We start from the raw sequence: 21,888 nt of genomic DNA, 5'->3' as shown, positions 1-21,888 counted from the left end.
TAAGGAGGGGGAAGGGGGTACGGTGCACTACAAAACAGAAACAGAGATTGCAAGTCTCCCTGTATACAAGCAAGTTTAGATAAGAAGAAGTCTTGTTTTTCTTAGCAAGAATAGAGAAGTCTAACAGCAATTAACAACCTTAGTTACCTTACTTTAGCAGCACAACTGTTATTTGTAGAGAGCCACAATGGTTAACATACCAATTAGGTAAGATTTTACAATTCTTTACAGAGGAGAGCATTGATTAACATATCAATTAGGTCACCCAAAGGGAAAAGGAAAACACATATACAGTAAGGCCAAGTTACAGGTATTGCTATGATACAAATATAACGAAGCTATTTTTGTGAAGAATAGTACAATCTAATACAATCTAATGCAATTAACACAATTTGTGATGGGCCACCAGGTAGGGAAGGGGGTTTTCAGGAGCTATTACTTCAGGCCTTTGTTTTATGGTCTTTCGGGAAGTTAAAACTTAACCTAGTTAGATATGAAGGGAGAAGCGGACGGGAAGCAGCAGGTGGCGCTTATACAGAACAGACTTTATGGCGCGATAGTTAGGGGGCCATAGGTTATAACATACATACATGATATAGATACATAGCTTCAAACATACTACTATAAATTCACATAGCCTTTAAACACAGGTATGCAGATATACATACAGCAAAAACATAATGAATGACATCACACTAATATATACACACATCATAGATACACTATGTTGTGGCTTATGTCTAGATGTCCCTGCAGAATCTCAGGCAGGCATAGATAAGGTTTTTCACAGATGACTAGATCTAAGTGTGTGATGCTGGGTTAAGAATACGTGAGTACTAAATTAGTCCATTGATTGAGTGTAGATAATGGGAAGGCCCACCCTGTGTATGAATGCTGCCCTCCCTAAAGGGAAAAAAGAGGGATGTTATTGTCACTTGTTGCTTGCTACTTCACTGCTTTGCTACCTTCCCATCTTGAACTGCTTATCTTTTGTTATTCCCCTCTGCCATGCTACCCGGCCTTGGAGCCAGCTGATTATGGACTGAAACCACTACAAACTGTGAGAAAAAATAAACCTTTCTTCCTCTAACTTTGACTGTTGGATATTTTGTCTCAACAATTCAACAACTAACTGACATATTTGAGTACTGTGAGTGGTGTCATTGCTGTGATTGTACCTGATTGTATGGTTAAGGAGCCACTGGTACTGGCTTGCAGGAAGAGTTTAGAAAGGTTTGAAGATGCTATGTGAAGAAGCTTTCCTGGAATGCCTTAGGCTGTATTAGGAGATTCTGGTCAGAGCTCAGAATACAAGAATGCTAATAAAAGACTGCCAGTAAAGACCAGGCTCAGGAGATTTCTGCTGGGAAGAAAGACTTCATTGGCTATTAGATCTCATGATGTATATTATGCCTTTTTAGAAAGTTTGTCTGCATTTCACTCATGTCCAGAAATGTTGCCTGAGACTGAGATGAAGGGTGGCAGACTAATTAATCTTACAGAAGAAATTTCAAGGCAGTCTAATATTGAGGAAATGGCATGGCTACACTGGGGGGCTTTAACCCAGATCTATGTTGTGAGTCAAGAGCAAAGAGTCCAGGAGCATGATTTAAAGTATTGTGAATTCAGTGATAAAGGAAGCACAAGTAAAGCTGTGGATTGCAAAGATGGAAAATAACAGAACTTGGTTGCTGAGAAAGAATAGGAGAATAGGAAAGATGGCCTGAGGACATCACAAGAAACAGCAGGATTCTAGCCTTGGTAGTCTCAGGGTTACCAATGTGAAAGTATTTGCTTTGAGGAAAGAGCCCCTAGAGCACCAGATTCCAGAATGGCAGGGGCCTAGAAAACTTGTTCCTCAGAATTTTTTCTTTTTTTTTATTTAAAGAGATTTTTTTAAAAACAGAAAAAAAGGGTAGAAATAACACAGAATTTCAGAAAAATAAACAATAAGAAATCACTGGTTGATAAGTTACATATTGTCATCTTAGAAATAGTTGTTCAAGTTACAAAATTAAAGCATACAAAGTGACATTCAAATAATGACACTACAAACAATTCTGCTCAATGATCCAACAAAAACTTAGTAATATGGTTATCAGTCCTACACACTTGTTTTTATCTTAAAGAGGGTAAAATTATACATGACAATACGGAACAGAACAGTTCATAAGGAAACAATTTAAAGAAGCACAGATTTCAAAGCAAGTCGACTGGAAATCTTCACTGTCTATCTTATTGTCTCTAGTTTTCTTCCAAATATTTGTCCCCATCTTCACACACATTGAATATATACTGAGCATTATAGAACTAATCAAGTCATTACAGGATGATGAAGGCTTTTTAGGTTGTCAAGACCTGATTTTGGGTAAGTCAGTAATGGCTACCATAATGTCTCCTATTCTCTTCGTAGTAACTGTCTTTATCTTTACGTATGCTGAAATTGAACATAATAGACTAGACTAATATCACTCTGAACAGTGAATAATAGTATTGCTAGATTTTATATCATAGTGCTACAGAATTAGCATTGAGTTTTTTAGTGTCTCTTCAGAGTATCTGTTCATTACACTGTGTATTATATAATCTGTTCCTGTAAATAGTTTAGAAATTCTTCCCATGTGTGAATCTCTACATGTATATCTATCCCTTCTGTATTTTAGGGAAAAACAGATCATAACAAGACAACAAAACAAATTCCTAGAAAAACATGAAATGAAAAAGCCATATAAGACAACAATATTAGGTAATCTACAGTAGTTACTATGCTTTCTCTTGTTATTTTCCATAGAATCATCCACATCCTCAGGCATTATATAGTTAAGCATAGCATTGCATAGCTATTTTTATAAAAACTCAACTTTGAAGACATGGTTAATAATCAAAACCAGAATGGATATCTTTTACATCTTGTCATCTTCAGAGTAGTTGCCTCTACTCTTAGAATTGATACTATCAAGCATACCAAATTCGAATAAAACTAGTCAAGGCAAAATAGCGGTCTAACCAGCTTCAAATAAGATCAGCCATAGTAAGACAATGTAAGTAATACAGGGTTTCAGTTTAATTTAATAGGAAATTAAGGATAGTTACCATGGTATAACCTGCTATTTTTGGGTTAGCTGTCTGTGCCCTCAAATTTCATATGAGTAGACAGACTGGAATAAAATATATCAAACTAAACAGAGTGATAAGACTACTGTGGCTTTTAAATCCTGATACACTTTTAACAATGTTCTCTGCCTTCCTTTTTGAAGCAATTTTTCACCCTTCCCCTTCTCGGGATGCTTTGTATATTTTGGGTCCCATTAGCTCCTTTAGTTTTTAGACGAAGGGGTCAACCTGTTATCTGCCTGAGTGTTGTTGAACCTTTTTACCCCTGAGCTTAATCTTGAGCTGTACTCCTTTACTTACTAAAGCCACAAGGTTTTCCTTTCTTCTAGCTTTGTAGTTCTACACTGCACAAAAGTGTTATAACTTTCCAACCTATCTGAGGCTGCTGGATGAGTTGTCCCTATTTCTCTCTGGTTTCCTGTCACATATAGCATTGTTTTCTTATCTTTGACTCTCAGTTTATTAACCCTCTTTTAGGTTGAGTGTATTTCCTGTTCAGAGCATCACAATAGATCCTGTCTCCTAATCTTCTCTGCCTGTGTTTCTTTTTTGTTAGTGTATCAAGGCTATCTATATTAAAGATTATAGCTTACTGTCTCTGTCTCATCCCTGCTATTCTGTTCTTCTGCTATTATTTGTCCACTTTACTCCTTCATTCCACTGTCTGCCCCATTCATTGAAGCCTCTCTACCTCTGTTATTGGAATCCTGATATTTTTTCCTCTCTCTCTCAAGGAAGGTCCTTCAGTATTTTTTGTAGGGTTGGGTTGGTGGCCATGAACTCCCACAGTTCCTCCTTGTCTTGGAAATATCTTGTTTCTCCATTAATTTTGAGAGAGAGTTTTTCTGGGTACATCAGTCTTGGTTGGAGGTTATTTTATTTCAAGGCTTGGACTATTTCCCCCTAGGCTCTTCTCTATTTGAGAGTTTGTGTTGGTTAATCTGTCATTGTTTTGATGATTTGTCCTTTGTAGGTGATCTGCTTCTTTCCTCTGGCCACTTTTAATATTCTGTTCTTGTGGTGGATTTCTGGAATCTTGATTATTATATGTCTGGGTGTAGATCTGTTTTGGTTGTAGGTGGCTGGAATTCTGTATGCCTCATTTATCTGGATATCATTTCTTTTTCTTATGCTTGGGAAATTTTCCTTAATTATATCTGTGAATAGTCTTTGTAGTTCATTTGTAGTTACTCCTGCTTCCTCACTCACATTTTATATTCTTAAGTTATAAATCCTTTTTTTCATCTTCTATCCTTTGAATTGTTTCTTCCTAATTCCTTGTTATTTTTAAGAGATTTTTTTTTCATGATCACATATCATAAATCTTTCAAGTTTCAAAAGGCTAACTTTAGTTTCTGTCAAGGTATTTTGCCAGTGTTCAATGGAGTTTTTAGTTTCCTGGTAGTCCCTTTGGATCTGTTTCATGTATTCTAGATTTTATTTTCATCAAAGGTTTCTCTTCTTTTTCTGAGTTCCTCCATTCTTCCATCTGTGTTCTCTTGGGAGGGGCTTAGCATTTCTTTAATTAATCTTTTTATATCTTGCCTTACTTGGATCAGAAGTACAGATTTAAATTTGTCTATGAGGTCATGAAGGTATTTCTTTATATCTGCTGATCTTGTGGCTAATAATGCATGATTGCTGCACTGGTACTCTTCTGTATTTACCTCTCCTGGGCTTATTTTCCTAGAGATAGTGGCTGGAGGTGTTTTTTTAAATTTCTATCTTTTGTCATATTACTGGTTTCTTTCAGATAGATGTATCCTGGGGGTCTATGACCCTCTCAGTATTGCTTAGGGTCTTTCTGAAGCCTGCTGACTGGGATTTTGCTGCCCTCCCCCATTTGCTGTTATCTGAGGTACATGCAGGGTCACAGGAATGGTACAGGCTAGCCTCTAGCCTCTGAGCCAGTCGATCTGCAATTCCCTTCAGGCACTTAGGCTCCATCTTGTTGATGTCACAGAGTTGTGACCTTTTTGCCCCTGGCTACTGTGTCCCAACCAGAGGTATAGCTCAGCCCCAGTGGATTCCACCAGTCCTCTCTGTACCAGAGGCAGCCAACTGAAGCCTCTGCAGTGCCGGGCTCTGCCCAACTCCAAGATGTCCTCCAGCCAGCAATAGCAGCTGTGGGACCCAATGCCCAGCACTCACTGGGAATCAATTCCGTTTTTCCTCTTGGCTCCAGTCCATGCTGTGGTGTGTCCTCCCCGCAAGGGGTCGAGACTCAACAATTCCCATTATTGGGGGGGTGGCCATGGCTTTAGCTCGACCTTGAATTGCCTGACTCCTTGGCACTCCCAGCACAGTGCCAGTGCAGCCCAGTCTCAGTGAGTGTGCAGGGGGGTTCCAGCCCCCCGCTTCTGTTTTTCCTTCCTCTGCAGAGGTATATTCTAGCTTGATGTGGTTTTTCCATGTCTACATCAGCCTCCTGCCTTTTCAGAAAACAGCATGGCACCTGGCTTTGGTGCCCAGGCACATGGTCCTCTCCAAGGCTTCCTCTGGCATGGGCAGGCAGTTCTGGCTGCCCCGCGTGGCCCCGGACTCAATTTCCAGTACTCACTAAGAGCCAATAAATTTCTCCACCTTGACTCCACTCCAAACTGCTCTGTGTCCTCCCATCAAAAGACCCGGGACTCATCGACTCCCATTATTGGCAGCTGTGGCTTCAGCATGACTTTGGATCGCCCGGGTGTACCCAGGGTGTACCCCGCACAGCATGGATCAGGTCTCAGTGAGCATATCAGGCTTCAGCCCTCCACCCGTGCTTTTCCTTCCTCTTCCTATTTTTATTTTTCCCTTTGGTTTCCTCCTGGCTTAATAAGAATCATTCTCCAATCATCTGGCCCTCTCCATGTTGTCAAATTCTAGCATCTAAGCTGTTTTCCACCCACAGACATTTTTATCCAGCTTCCTATCAAGCTGCCATTTTTCAAGTCCTCCATTCCTCAGGATCTGGTTCATAGTGCTCAAAAATCCATGTACTGAACCCCTATAGCCAAGAGAGAAAAAAAATCTGGATGCTGCTACACCTGTCAGCAGGCCTTGGTGCCATCCACATGGTGCTGGTTTTAGGTGTATGCAGAATGCAAGAGTTGTGGAGTCAGGAAGCCTTCCACCTTCCTGAGTTGAGAAAAAGGCCTGGGAGGCCAGGCAGTATGCCCCTGAGATGGCAGTATATAAATGCTATGTGTATGAAGCTCAAGATGCATGGGAGACTCAGAAGGTCGCAGAATCCAGGATCAAATGGATTGTACGAGGAAGGGTACATGGAGTGAGCACAGCCCACCCAGGTGAGAGACCAGAGAGCTATAACCACATGCAGTGCTATACGTGTGGAGTCACCCAAGCTCTATAGAGTTCACACCTTGCCATAGACTGCCTCAGATGCTGGTCACAGGATTATAATAAGTTCTATAGAACTTAATGTTTGCACTGTTGAATTTTGGACTTGCTTTGGTCCCATTCCTTTGTATCTCCCTACTTGGAATGGGAATATTTATCTTGTACCATTGTGTGTTGGAAGTGTTTAACTTTCTTTCCATTCATACAGTGACTTGCAGCTAAGAGTTCACTTTAAATCTCAGAGGAGATTCAGACTGGGATTTTTCAGCAATTCTGAAACTGTTAGGACTTTGGTGATTCTTGAAGATGGATTAAATGTCTTTTGCAAAAATGGATTACATGAATCTTTGGGGGTACAGAGGTGGAATGTTATTGTTTAAATGTAGATATCTCCCCAAAGTCTCCTGAAGTCATATGTGAAGCTTGTTAGAGGTGAATGGATCTAAATGTATGGTGCTGAGATTAGGAGTGGGTGATTGCTAAATTAGTCCACTGATTGCTTTGACGTAGTTCTGAGTGTGGATAATGAGAAAGCCTACTCTATGTGAGATATACTTGTTCCATAGTCCAAATAGAATATAAGGGACAAAAAGAGGGCCATTGTCATTGCTTGCTGCCTGCTACTTCCTGCTTTGCTGCCTTCTGCCCACCATGAGCTGTTTCTCTTCTGTAATACCCTTCTGCCATGCCATTTGCTCTGGAGCCACCCAATTGTAGATTAAAACCTCTACAAACTGTGAGCCAGTTTTTTTTTCCTCCAATTTTGGTTGTTGTGTATTTCATCTCAGCAATACAAAATGTAAGCCATGCTTAGACTCACATAGAGACAAGTCACAAAGACATCCACAAGGGCACATTTTCAGATGCTCAGACACCCTCTGTGCATGCACATGTGTGCGTGTACACACACACACACACACACAGTGTAATTCAACATTTTGTCACTGTGAACAAATATTTTAGAAAAACAACTTCAAGGAGGAATAATTTATTTTGACTCATGGTTTCAGAGGTTTCCATTCATAATCTTCTGCAAGACAAACATGAGAGAAAGACATGGTGAAAGAAAGCTGCTCATCTCATGGCACCCAGCAAGCGAGAGAAAGGGGAAAAGCTAGAGACAAGAAACTAGGGGCCAGATACATTCCTCAAAGGTCACAGTCCCATGCTTCACTCCCTTCAACTAGATACCACCTCCTCTTGGTTTCTCAATAATGTCATCAAATTATGCTCTCATCAGAGAGCTGATCCACTAATTAAATTAGAGTCCTTATGATCCAATCACTTCCATACAGTCCATCAGCTGGTCTTTGGAGCACCTAATAGATTCAAACCATAACACATAAACCACACAAACACACCACATATGCCAATACTAATATATACACAAACACAAGACATAAATTCTTAAGCCCATCACATATACATTTTATAAGTATGCTGCACATACATTTGTAAACATAATCACAAATCCTTATACTTACACATTCATAAAAATACATAGTATAAAGGTATACCTATAGACCTATTGAGACAGACATACAAAAACACCATACACTTAACCTGAATACATCCATCCAGATACACTTTTTCTCACATCCACATAACCACACACTTCATCCATCCATATATATGTGTATATATATATATATATATATATATATATATGCATACAAATATATATATACATGCATACAAACAGTAGGCACAAATTCAGCAGTGCTAACAGAGATACAGGTAATCATGTTCTACTCCATAGTCATTGACCTCAGAAATATGGAAAAGATTATGTGTATTTTTGTGTGTATTTCAAAAAGTCAATAATCTTGTCTATACTGGTTTTTTAGGGTGTCTGTGAGGAAATGACCTATGAAGAAATCCAAGAACACTACCCTGAAGAATTTGCACTACGGGACCAAGATAAATATCGTTACCGCTATCCCAAGGGAGAGGTAAGGTTTGGTAGAATGGCCTAATTCCTAGGATTGATCTCTAAAATATCTATTCTAGGTTTCATAGTTTCCCAAACAGCTTTAGAAACAGGTCAAAGCATATATTGCAGCAGCTTCTATTCTATAAATTACATGATAATCTAGCCCTTATCTAGCTCAAATTCTTAGCCATAGACAACAGATTCCTGCTCATGCTCTGATTTTAGAAGAGCCCATTTTATCCTTTACTTTTCTCTGGTATCTGATGACTATAGTTCAATATATTCCAGTTTCTTGACATTTTGTTGTCAAGTTGCTTAAAGCTCTAGCATCTGTAGGCAGTTGGAATCATCCTTATGGATAGTGGATACTTCTCCTGTCAAATCCAATCTCCATATGAGATAAGTAATTGTTGCTTTTAATCTAGCCTGTACTTACCAAGTTCTGCATTTTAGAATATTTATTACTCGTACTCAATTTATGATATAAACTCCTGTGAACAATTATCAGAAAATAAGGGCATCTCAGAAAATGAAATAATACTGTCTTCAGTTATAAAGTACTTTTATTTTTATCTTCACTTTTATCTTTATCCTCAGAAATGATTTATAAGCACATATTCAATTTGCCTTCATTTCCTTTATGTATTTGGGGGTATGTTACTAAAGGTGTAAAAATTTAGAGAAATCATATCTTCGCTTCTCCATGAATTGTACATTTTATTATTGCAGTGCCCAAACTTCTTTTTCCTAACTAATGCTATTTGCCAAAAGTATATTTTATCTAACATTAATGTAACTATACAAAATTTATTCTGATGAGCATTTGCCTAGTTCTTCTTTATTAGTATATATAGATTTTTGTTTCATAAGGCTTGTAAACAGCATGCATTTATGCTTTGTTGTTTCTTATCCAAACTGAAATTATATCTTTTCATCTAAGATCTTTTCATCTTACCATCTGAAATATATCTTTTGAATGGTAAGTTTGGTACATTTATTCTTATTATAATTATTTTTTTTGTAATTTATTTTTATTGTCTTGAGTGTGCAAAGTTTACTTTATTTTTCTCTTATCCTGGATTGAGTTTTTATTTTTATACTCTGTTTAAATACTCTGTCTCTATTTTTTTAGTGGTTACCCTTAACATTTTTTAAACATTTCATCATGCCTCTTTCTGTTCTTGTAGACATCCCACTAAGGGTATGAGGTCAAAATATTATACATTACAGTTGCTTGAAATAATTCCTTATGTGTTATTATACAACTAATTTGAACACATAGCATTTTAATATGTATGATTTAAAAATTAAAATCAGTATTTTCATCATCCTCCCAAACAACAGAACTTTAAAACTCCAGCTATTTTGTCTCCTAATTTGTTATTTTGTATTTTAGTTCAACCTTAGTCTTAACCCGCTACTAAATTATTAATGTTGTTATTGCTGTTTTTATTATGACTGAATACAGTCAATTTTACTTAGATTTAATCACATATTGGCCAATTTCTTCGATCTTTCTTGCTTATTACATCTTAAGTCTTCTGGATTCATTTTCCATCTTACTTTGGAATCTATTTGATAATAAACTCACCCTTCTTTTTCTGTAAAACTATCTTGGTGGGGTGAGCATCTTCAATCATAGATGATAGTTTGCACAAGTATAAAAATTTTAGTTTTTAGTTGACAGTTGTTTTTCCAGCACTTCTAAGACATTAATATCCTTGTCTTCTGGCTTCTACTGTAGATAAAAAACTTAAGTCAGTTTAGCTGTTGTTTCTTTTCTACTCTTAAAATCTTTTTTAAAAATTTTTTTGCCTTTAAGTTTCACTCTTATATGTCTAGATGTTAATTTTTTATCTTGCTTGAAATTTATTGAATTTTGTGAATCTAAGAATTGAAACTTTCAATTCTATAAAAATATCAGATATTGTACCTCTAAATATTATTCCCTTAAAATCTCTCCATCATCTCATTCTAGAAATAAAATTTGATGAGTATTAGATCCTTCGTGTTTCCTAATTTTTCCTTCTTATTTTCTATCTCTTTGCTGTATTTCTTCATTTTTTAAATTTTTGGTTTTTTTATTTAAAGGAAAATAGAAAAAAAACAAAACAGTATAAAAGTACAAGTAATACAGAATTAGAAAAAAAGGTAAGAAATCACTAGTTAATAGATAACATTGTCATCTTAGAAATAGTTGTTCAAGTTACAGGATTAAAGCATACAAAGTGGACATTCAAACAGTGAGACTACAAACAGTTGTGTTCAGTGATCCAACAAAAACTCAGTAATATGGTCATCTAGCTTAACACACCTAAACACACTTGCAGTTGTATCCTTTAGAGCACTTTTTTTATAAAAAAAAATTACACATTTTGGGTTTTATTACTCCCATAGTTATTATTACTTTTTTTGGAAGAGAATAAAACCAAGTATGACAAAACAAAGCAGTCAATCAAAGCAAAGGATAGACATAGCACATGATGTAAAAACAGAATACAAGGTTATCAACAATGGTTACCATAATGCCTCTTGCTTCCTTAAAAATAATTGCCTATATGATTAGGTATAATAAACTTGAACAAAACAGTACAGAACAAGACCAATAAAACCTAAACATTGGAAATATTACAGGACTTTAAAAGAAGATAATAGTCAAACCAGAATGTGCATCATAGTGAATCTTATTACCTTCAAAGTAGTTCCCTATACCCTCAAACTTGATACTATCAAACAGAGTGGAATAGAGCCTAATCATTCAAAACAAAACAGTGGGAGTAATACGGGGTGTCAAATCAAGTTAATAGGAAATCAAAATGTTACTATAATATATCCTACTATGTTTTTTATTTTTTCCCTTAATTAAAAAATTAAAAAATATTTTTTAATGAATAAGGGGGAGAGTGAGATAAAAGAGGATATAACAACATAACAATACAGGTCAAAGCATGACAATTTCAGCAACCTGGTGCTTCACCACCAAATAACCCGACTTAATAATAGTTACCATAGTGTCTCTTTCCTTGAAATATTTGAATATAACTTTGTATTCTATAGCATCAAACATATCAAGACACTGTGAAACCATTCAAGAGGATGAAAGTATTATAGGGTATTTAGAACCAGGTAATGGAAAATGAACAATGGTTTCTATGTTATCTCTTTGCCTATAAAAAATTTTATTTATACTATCACATATAATAAAATCCAGTATGATACAACATGATAAAACCAATGGAGACAGAAGAGCAACAGTTTGGTTGGAATTCAAAACAAGATGATATTAAATCAGCACTAGCTATTGTGATGTCTTCTTTTCTTCAAAATAGCAGTTCATTCATCACAGGCAGTAATATCAAGCATCCCAGAATAAAGCCATTCCAATTACTGAGTGAAAACTTTATAAGGCTGCAAAGCCACATAATGGGGAATCATGAGTACCACATAATTTTATATATTTGAATCATTTCTTACACTAGGGAAACTATTTGGTATTTATACATGTGAGTTTGATTTATTTCATTTAGGAGTAGGGTCTCAAGCTGTGCCCATTTATTTATAAATATTTCAATGTGATCCTTCTTTATAGCTGAGTAGTACTCCATATTATAAAAACACCACAACTTTTTTATCCATTCCTCATTTGATGGACACTTGGGTTGTTTCCAAGATCTGGCTATTACAAATTGTGCTGCTATAAACATAGGTGCACATATACCACTGTGGTATGATGCTTTCAGTTTTTCTGGGCATATGCCTAGAAGTGGAATAGCTGGAACAAATGGGACTTCCACTCCAATCTTTTTGAAAAATCTCCAGATTGACCTCCACAATGGTTGTACCAGTCTACACTCCTACCAACAGTGCATAAGAGTGCCTTTTTCCCCACAGCTTCTCCAGCATTTGTTGTTGCTGGTTTTCTTCATCCTGGCCATTCTTTCAGGAGTGAGATGGAATCTCAGTGTGGTTTTAATTTGCATTTCTCTAATGAGGAGTGATGATGAACATTTTTTCATGTAGTTATTTGCATTTGTATTTCATCTGCAAAGTGTATATTCATCTCAGATGCCCATTTTTGGACTGGATTTTTGAATTTTCGGGGTCGGATTTTTAAAAAATTCTCTATATGTTTTAGACAGAAGGCCCTTGTCTGAGGGAGAGTTCACTAAGAATTTTTCCCACTTTGTGGGTTTTCTTTTCACTATGCTGGAGATTTTTTTTGACATGAAGAAACTTTTTAATGAGAGGTGGTCCCAGTTACTGATTCTGGGAAGTATTTCCTGTGCAGTTTGAGTCCTGTTCATGAATTCTCTAACTACCCCTGTGTCTTCAAAGTTTCTACCCAATTTGTCTTCCAATAGATTTAGTGTTTCTGTATTAATATTCAGATCTTTGATCCATTTAGATTTTAATTTAGTACATGGTGATAGGTATGGGTCTAGTTTTAGTTTTTGGCAAATGGAGAGCCAGTTTTTCCAACAACATTTATTAAAGAGACTGTCATTCTTCCAGTGAACCTGTTTGGCTCCTTTATCAAAGATAAGGTGGTTGAGTGTGTCTGTAGTTGTGGTTGTATCTTCTTATCTATTCCACTGATCTTCAGGTCTGTTTCAATTCCAGTACCATGTTGTATTTACTACAGTTTCTTTGTAGTATAACTTCAAGTCAGCAGTTGTGATTCCTCCTGCCTTGCCTTTGCTGCTTAGAACTGTCTTTGCTATTCTAGGTCTCTTTTCACTCCAGATGAATTTTAGGAGTGATTTCTCTAGATCTATCAGGTATGTTGGTGGTATTTTTATTGGGATTGCATTGAATCTGTATGAGTTTTGGGAGAATGGCCATTTTCACAATATTTATTCTTCCTATCCATGAGCAAGGGATGTCTTTCCATTTTCTGAGATTATCTTCAATTTCTTTTTTCAGTGTATTGTAATTTTCACTGTATAGGTCTTTAACATTTTTTGTGAGAGTAATTTCTAAGTATTTCATTTTTTTGGATGCTAGTGTGAAGGGTGTCGCTTCTCTTATCTTTCTCTCTGTGATTTTGTTGTTAGTGTACAGAAATGCTATTTATTTTTCAGTATTGATTTTGTATCCAGCTACATTACTCAGTTTATTTATTATATCTAAGATTCTTTCATTGGAGTTAAGGGCGTCTTCTATGTAGAGCATCATGTTATCTGCAAACAATGATAATTTAACTTCTTCTTTTCCTATCTTTAACCTTTCTATTTCTCTCCCTTGTTTAATTTCTCTGGCTATTATTTCCAGTACTATATTAAATAGGAGTGGTGATATAGGATATCCTTTTCTTGTCCTGATTTTAAAGTAAAGGCCTTCAGTTTCTGTCCATTGAGTATGATATTAGCTGTTGGTTTGTTGTAGATGGCTGTTTTTATATTGAGGTAAAGAGCATCTATTCCAATTTTCTGTAAAATTGTAAAGTTCTGTAAAATCTGTAAATTCTGTAAAGTTCTTATCATGAATGAATGTTGGACCTTATCGAAAGCTTTTTCTGCATCTATAGAGATGATCATGTTCTTCTTACTTTTCACTTTATTGATATGGAGGATTACATTTATTGATTTACGTATGTTAAACCATCCCTGCATACATGCGATGAATCTCACTTGGTCATGGTGTATAATCTTCTAGATGATTTGCTGCATCCTATTTGCCAATATTTTGTTGAGGATTTTTGCATCTCTGTTAATTAGGGAAATTGGTCTATAGTTCTCTTTTTTAGTTGGGTCTTTCTCAGGTTTTGGTACTAGAGTAATATTTGCTTGCAAGAGGGACTTAGGAAGGATTGCTTCCCTTTCAATTTCATTTAAGAGTTTGAAGAGTGTTGGCATTAGGTCTTTGTTTTTCTTGTAGAATTCTGCAGTGAATTTGTCTCGGCCTGGACTCTTCTTTGTAGGTAAGGACTTAATTGCATGTTCAATTTCATTAATAGAGATTGGGTTATTCAGCAATTTTACATCCTCTTGACCTAGCTTTGGCACTTCATATGTTTCTAGGTATCTGTCTATTTCTTCTTTGTTATCAAACCTTTGAGAGTAGAGGTTTTGGAAATAGGTGTTGGTGATCTTCTGTATTTCTATAGAGTCTGTAGTGATTTCACCTTTTTATTTATTTATTTATTTATTTGCCTTTTTCCTTTTTATCGGTACCAGAGATCGAACTCACAACTGCCTGCTTGCAAGGCAGGCGCTTATGCTGCTGAGCTAAATCGCCAGCCCCCACCTTTTTTATTTGTTATTGCATGAATTTGAAGTTTTTCATGCCTTTTTATAATAAGACTGGCTAGGGGCTTATCAATTTTATTTATTCTTTCAAAGAACCAACTATTTGATTTACTGATTTATTGGATTGTTTTCTTAGTCTCTATTGAATTGAGTTCTGCTCTGATTTTTATAATTTTTTCTCTTCTTTTGGCTTTGGGCTTCACTTGCTCTTCTTTTTCTAGCTGTTTCGGGTGTAGCAACAGGTTATTTATTTGTATTTGTTCTGTGTTCCTGATGTGGGAACTCAGTGCAATAAATTTTCTTCTGCGGATGGCTTTCATTGTATCCCACAGATTCTCTTAAGTTGTATCTGTATTTTCATTTTCTTATAGGTATTGTTTGATTTCTTCTTTAAATTCCCCTGTGACCCACTGATTACACAAGAGTGTGTTATTCAGTTTCGATGTGTTTGTGGGATTTTTGCAGTATGTTTTATCATTAATTTCTAATTTCAAAGCCCTATGATCCGATAACATGCAATGGATAATTTCAACTCTTTTGCATTTACTTATATATGTTCTGTGAGCTAATATATCATCTATTTTAGAGAATAACCCATGTACTGGTGAGAGGAATGTGTATTCTGATGGTGGATGGAACACTCTGTATATGTCTATCAAGTCCATTTGTTCACAGGTGTGATTCAGTTCTGTTATTTCTTTGCTCATTTCCTGTCTGGTTGATCTGTCCTTTTGGTGTCAATGGCATGTTAAGGTCTCCTGTTACAACTGTGTTACTTATAGTTTGATTTTTCATTTCTGGTAATACTTGTTTTATATAACTGGGTGCTCTGGAATTTGGTGCATATATATTTAAATAGTTATCTCTTCCTCTTGGAGTTTTCCCCCAATGAGTATGTAATGACCTTCTTTGTCTCTTCTGATCATTATTGGTTTAAAGTTCACATTGTCTGCAAACAGAATGGCTACTCCTGCTTTTTTTGGATTCCTGTTGTGTGAAGTATTATTTTTCATCCTTTGCCTTTCAGTCTGTGAGTATCCTTCTAGGTTAGATGGGTTCCCTTTAAACAGCTTATGGTTGGATTTTGTTTCTTGATCCATTCTGCTAGTCTGTTTTTATTGGCGCATTTTTATTGGCGCATTGAGACCATTTACATTAATGGCTATAACTGTTATGTGTTGGTTTATTGTTGACATTTTACTTTCTGCTGTTGCATTTTTATCTTTCTGTTCTGTTTATTTATCTACTTTCCTTAGTGTTTTTTTCCTTTGTGTGTCTAAACTGTCCTTCAATATTTTTTTCAGGGTTGGTTTGGTGATCATGAAGTTCTTCAGCTGTTCTTTGTCGTGGAAGAATCTTATTTCACCATTGATTTTGAATGATAGTTTTGCACGGTGCATCAGTCTAGGTTGGAAATCATTTTGCTTTAGGATCTGGAATACTTCACTCCATGCTCTTCTTGACTTTATTGTTTGTGCTGAGAAGTCTACTGTGATTCTGATAGGTTTTCCTTTATAAGTGATCTGTCTTTTCTCTCTGACAGCTTTTAATAATCTATTCTTGTGTTGGATTTCTGGGATGGTGATTATTATATATCTGGATCTAGTTTTATTTTACTTATAACTATTTGGAGTTCTGTATGCTTCACTGAACCTAATGTCGGTTTCTGATCTCATGGTTGGGAAATTTTCAGCTGTTAACTCCTCTAAATATCCTCTCGACATCCTTTATGTCATCCCCTTCTTTTTGATTAATCCCTATCAATCTTATGTTGTTTTTCTTTGCGTCATCTTGCAGTTGTTGAATTGTTATTTCCTGATTCTTTGTTATTTCTAAAAGATCTTTCCTTTCCTGTTCGCTAGCTGCAATCCTGTCTTCAAGGTCTGAAATTCTATCTTCACTTTCATTGAGGTGGTATTTACAGCTTTCAGTGGAATTTTTGATTTCCTGTATATCTCTGTGCATCTGCTTTATGTATTCTGTTTGTTTCTTATATTGCTCATCTACGGATTCTATCTTTTTGTTTAGTTCCTCCAGCTTTTTAACTGTGTCTTCTTTAGATAGGTTCATCATCTCTTTAATTTCTTTATCATTTCTTCTTTTACCTGGGAGATTATTTCTAGTTTGAATTCCTTTAAAGCTTCCTGGAGTTGCTTGTTTATTTCAGTTGCTATGATGTTTGATATTAGAGGTGTATGGAATATATTTTCTTCTATATACATCGCTCCTAAGTTTTCTTGGGGTGGGCTGGATGGTTGGGATTGTAATTTGGTTTTTCGTTTTGTCATTTTCCTGTATTTCTGTGTTTCAAGTGTTATTCAAAAGCTTCTTCAGGTTCTGTTGGAAATCCACTTCGATGCTCGCAGCTCCTGGTTCTCTGGCACCCAGTTCCCCCGGGCTGCCGGGCCTCTGGAACCGGTGGCACTCTCCTGCTTGCTTAGAACTCCACAGTCCCATACAAGCTGGGCTCTGGGGAATGTGGGCACCCACCTGCTTGCTTAGAACTCCACAGTTCTCTAAGCACAGCCAGAACAGGGAGATGGATGCAGGCACCTCAGACCTACCTACCTATTCCACTGCACCTGGAAGCCTCTAGGGTCCCGAACAAGCTGGGCTCAGGGAAAAGTGCACGTGTCACTTACCCTAGGATGCAGGGCTTCTGGAACCAGTGGTGCTCGCCTGCTTGCTTAGAATTCCACAGTCCTCCAGACACACAGGGAGGTGGATTCAGGTGCCCCAGACCGCCTAGCTTTTCCACTGCACCCAGAAGGTGTGAAGGTCCCAAACAGGCTGAGCTTCGAGGAATGTGGGCACCTACCTGCTTGCTTAGAACTCCACAGTTCTCTGAGCACAGCCAGAATGGGGAGGTGGATGCAGGTGCCTCAGACCCACCTAGCTGTTCCACTGCACCCGGAAGGCTTGAGGGTCCTGAACAAGCTGGGCTCAGGGGAAAGTTCGCAGGGCACTTACCCCAGGATGACAGGCCTCTGGAACTGGTGGTGCTTGCCTGCTTGCTTAGAACTCCACAGTCCTCCAGACACACAGGGAGGTGGATGCAGGCACCCCAGACCCACCTAGCTGTTCCACTGCACCCACACAGTGCAAGGGTCCCAATCAGGCTGGGCTCCATGGAAAGTGGATGCCAGCCTACTTGCTTAGAACTTCACAGTTCTCCAAGCACAGCTGGAATGGGGAGGCGAATGCAGGCACTTTCTGCTGTATTTCTTCTGATTCACTATTTCTTAAGTGATATATAATATGCTGTTTATGCCCTTCATTTAGTTTTCAATTTCAATGAGTATATTTTTCATTTCTCAAATTCGTAACTCTTTTTCAAGTCTGTGGCATATATTTGATAATATCTTGTTTCTCTCTTGTTTTTGGGGTACTGAGAATTAAACCCAGGACCTTCACACTAAACTATGTCCCCAACTTTATCTGTGTATCTGTCTGTCTGTCTGTCTATCTATCTATCTTTTGAGATAGGGTCTCCTAAGTCACTAAGTTGCCCAGGCTAGGCTTGAACTCATGATCCTCCTGCCTTACCCTCCCAAAGTGGTATGGCTTCTATGTCCACTAATTACTCCTTTTTCCAAGTTTTTCATTTTAGAACCATATAGTCATAAAATTTTTTTTATTCTTTTAAAATGTCAGCAGTTCAATTATATAGACAAAAAAGAAAACATCTTGTGTCAATATGTATATATACACCCAGATATATATTTCCAGATTCTCTCAATTATAGCAATAAAGTAAGTCTCCTCTACTGTAGAAAATTGAATGGCAGCATTAATTTTATTAAAGTTTTGTTTCATCATTATCATTAATAACATAACCAACCAGTATGCCAAAAAATGAAGACATCTTATAGTGAGCAGATTTATTGTCATTTAGCTTACTGTATTGATTGCCCCTGTTTAACAAATGAGAAACTGAGACTATAAGAAAGAAGTGAGTTGTTTCCTGAGTCAGTAACTCAGCTGGTCCCAGAATCAAGTTTTCCTGATTCCTAGGCCAGAGTTCTTCCTGTCCCCATGTCTCTTTCTTACTCTAGTGTTTTTCTCATATCTAGTCCTATGAAGATCTGGTTCAGCGTCTGGAACCAGTTATAATGGAGTTAGAGCGACAGGAGAATGTATTGGTGATCTGCCACCAGGCTGTCATGCGATGCCTTCTGGCCTACTTCCTGGATAAAAGTTCAGGTAACACCTTCCTCGTTGTTCCTGACATGAAGTACTAGATGTGATTTGACATCCTGAATCCAGCAGTTAGAAGTTTATATCTCAGGGATTAAAAATCAGATATACAGTATGAGTCAGGTGGCACAATATTATAATCCCAATACTTGGGATGTTGAGGCAGGAAGGTCACAATTTCCTGGAGAGCCTTAGCTGCAGAGCATGCCTCAGGCCAGCCCTAGACTACACAGAAAGATCCCATCTCATTAAAAAAATGTATCTAAAATGAGACTGTTTAAATTCCAACTCTTTGTTATATACTAACTTTACTACATTTGACAATGTACTGCAACTCTCTTTCTGGCTTTTGTTTCTCCATCTGTAAAACTTGGAGAAGAATGATCAAGCTGAAACAACATATATAGAGCTTAGGACAGTTCATGATACATCAGATGGGCTATCTAAATGTTAACTGCTATTATTAGTATTATTCTGTAATATTTTCAAAGCCAGCCTCAATAGTTTGCCTTGGTCTAAAATGCTGAGTCAGTATGTCTCTGAAGCATGCTATCCTGAGGTGATAGTGCAACTTTCTTTTTTTTTTTTCAAGGTTGTTTTTTTTTTTTAAATTTTATTTAAAAGGAAAAAGAGAAAAACACAAAACAAAACAAAGCGGCGTAAGGGTACACGTAATACAGAACTACAAAAAAAAAAAAACAGTAAGAAATCACCTGTTAATAGATTACATATTATCATCTTAGAAATAGTTGCTCAAATCACAGTATCAAAGAATACAAAGTGGACATTCAAACAGAGAGACTGCAAACAGCTGTGTTCAATGATCCAAAAACATTAATATAGTCAGCTATTTAACACCCCTAAACACACTTGCTGTTATATCCATTAGAGCTCTTTTTTTCCCCTCTCTTTTTTACAACAAAATTTACACATTTTGGATTTTATTACTCCTTAGTTCTTATTAATTTTTTGGGGGGGAGAGAATAAAGTCAAATATGGCAAAACAAAGCTGTCAGTCAAAACCAAGGATAGACATAGCACATGATATAAAACAGAGTACAAGGTTATCAACAATGGTTATCAACAATGTCTCTTGTTTCCTTAAAAAGAATTGTCTATCTCATTAGATATTATAAAGTTGAACAAAACAGTAGAGAACAAGACCAATAAAACTTAGGCATTGTAAACATTACAGGACTTCCAAAGGAGACAATAGTCAAACCAGAATGGGCATCTTAGTGAATCTTATTGCCTTCAAAGTAGTTGCCTATACCCTCAAACTTGATACTATCATACAGAATGGTTTCTACACCCTTATTATCCTAATTATAGGTTTCTGTCTTTTCTGGAGGATTAATGTAAGATAGTGATGTTTCAGTTCAGTTTTTTAAATGGTCATTAAAAAATCTAGATATTGTATTTATAGAGTATCTATGCACTAACTCTATTCAGTAAACTGAAAACTAGGGCAGGTAGTCTGGCAAGGGACTATTGTCTCATCTTCACATATGAAAATCCATTTTTAATATAGCTGCTGAAATATTTCCATTTCCAGGTTGTCTTGAAGGTATTTGAGGACAATGTAAAATGACATTCAATGCCTACAACATTCTAAAATCTTGGGTCTTATGATGCTGGTTTTAAAATAAAAAGCATTCATAATATAGAGATATCCAGAATTGGAACCCAGGGAAATTGAGGACACACCATTGGATAAGTCATTTTCTCTTTCTGGTCCTCAGTTTTCTCCCTGGAAATCAGTGGTGGGATGTGCAGTAGGATTATTTGCACTGCCAGATTTCTTTTAGGTTCACATCTCCACTTCTCAGGACAATTTTTTGAGACAACAAGGCAGATACTAAAATTTCTACTGTCCAGATGAAAAAGTTAAGGCCCAGAGAAGTGAAGTGAATTGCCCAAGGTCATGGGACTCAGAGTGTAAGGAATCAGAGTACATCTGAGGTGCATGCCAGAGGCTTTCCCCTCTCAAATATTTGTAGAGTATGAGGCAAGCAAAGGTACTTTTTTCTTTCTCTACTTCCTTCCAACTTTTAGACACAGGTCATCCCAGCTGCTCACACTTGTCCTTGGAACAAGGCAGGGTGGGATTGGAAATATGGTCTTACCCCACTATTTAGGTGAATAATAGCACTAGGCCCAAGGAGATGATATGATTGGGAATGTAGACCCACACAACAACAGATCTGGGGCAGTCTCAGATATACCTAGTCCAATTCTGTCCTATAAGATAAAAGTCAGAGTTGTGAAACTGAGAGAAATGGCTGGGACATTGTTACTAGTTGAGGCAGTAACAGTCTATTACAGAGATCTCAAAAAGTTGCCCTCCTTTCCCTGAGTCTCTTCCCTCACATGGACAGTGACAGTAGACAGGACCATAGCACATCTGTAAAGATTCACTGGCATCATACACAGGAAGCCCTTGGCTGATGATGATAAAGATGAGAAGGAGCAGGATGGATGCCTAGAAAAATGGCTATGTCTCAGGAGCTGAGGGGCTGATGGCAAGCTTGGTAAGCCTAGGATGAGTCCAAGTGACAGATAGCAACAACAAGTGATATTCTAGCTAAATTAAGGGAAATAGAGAGCTGTGTTGCAACCTGGGTAGGGGGACAGAGGGAATAAGGAGAAAGTACCCAGTAGGTAGGTATGTCATTCCCATGACATTATGTTACCTTCATGGTAGCAGTTTTAGACTGTTAAGGTGGAGCAGACATCTTATCCTGAGAAAATCCTCTGTTAGAGTCCTTGTACTGCCACTTCTTGACTACGTGACTTTGAACCAGTGCCTTTCCTCTTGAAGTCCCAGTTTCCTCATCCATATCTCGGGCCTAATCACCCCCTCCTCTCAAAGATATCTGTTAATTCAGTGGGACAGTGGGACTAGGAAAAAAATTGTACATGAATATTGAAAACACTGCAACTTTCTGCATGACAGTCAATAACTAGAAAACAGTGAATCAACCAATGCTTGTCGTGAATATGTGAGAGAGGGATTATATAAAGCTACCCTAGGCCAGGGACAATGCTTTGGATG

General features: G+C 37.1%; 1 protein-coding gene across 11 annotated transcripts in view; it reads left to right on the top strand.

The window, feature by feature from the left end:
- Positions 1 to 21,888, top strand: part of Pfkfb1 (6-phosphofructo-2-kinase/fructose-2,6-biphosphatase 1) — an 81,682-nt gene that overhangs the window by 56,403 nt on the left and 3,391 nt on the right. For all 11 annotated transcript variants that reach the window (XM_063245966.1, XM_063245967.1, XM_063245971.1 and 8 more), the window contains 2 exons: positions 8,304 to 8,408; positions 18,710 to 18,839. In XM_063245966.1, coding sequence (XP_063102036.1) covers positions 8,304 to 8,408; positions 18,710 to 18,839 — 235 coding nt within the window. The remainder of the gene's footprint in view (positions 1 to 8,303; positions 8,409 to 18,709; positions 18,840 to 21,888) is intronic.

Source organism: Cavia porcellus, unplaced genomic scaffold, assembly GCF_034190915.1.
Source record: "Cavia porcellus strain 051 isolate PalLab524CR breed Dunkin Hartley unplaced genomic scaffold, mCavPor4.1 scaffold_3, whole genome shotgun sequence".
Taxonomy (NCBI): Eukaryota; Metazoa; Chordata; class Mammalia; order Rodentia; family Caviidae; genus Cavia; species Cavia porcellus.
This window is presented reverse-complemented; position numbering and strand designations above follow the sequence as displayed.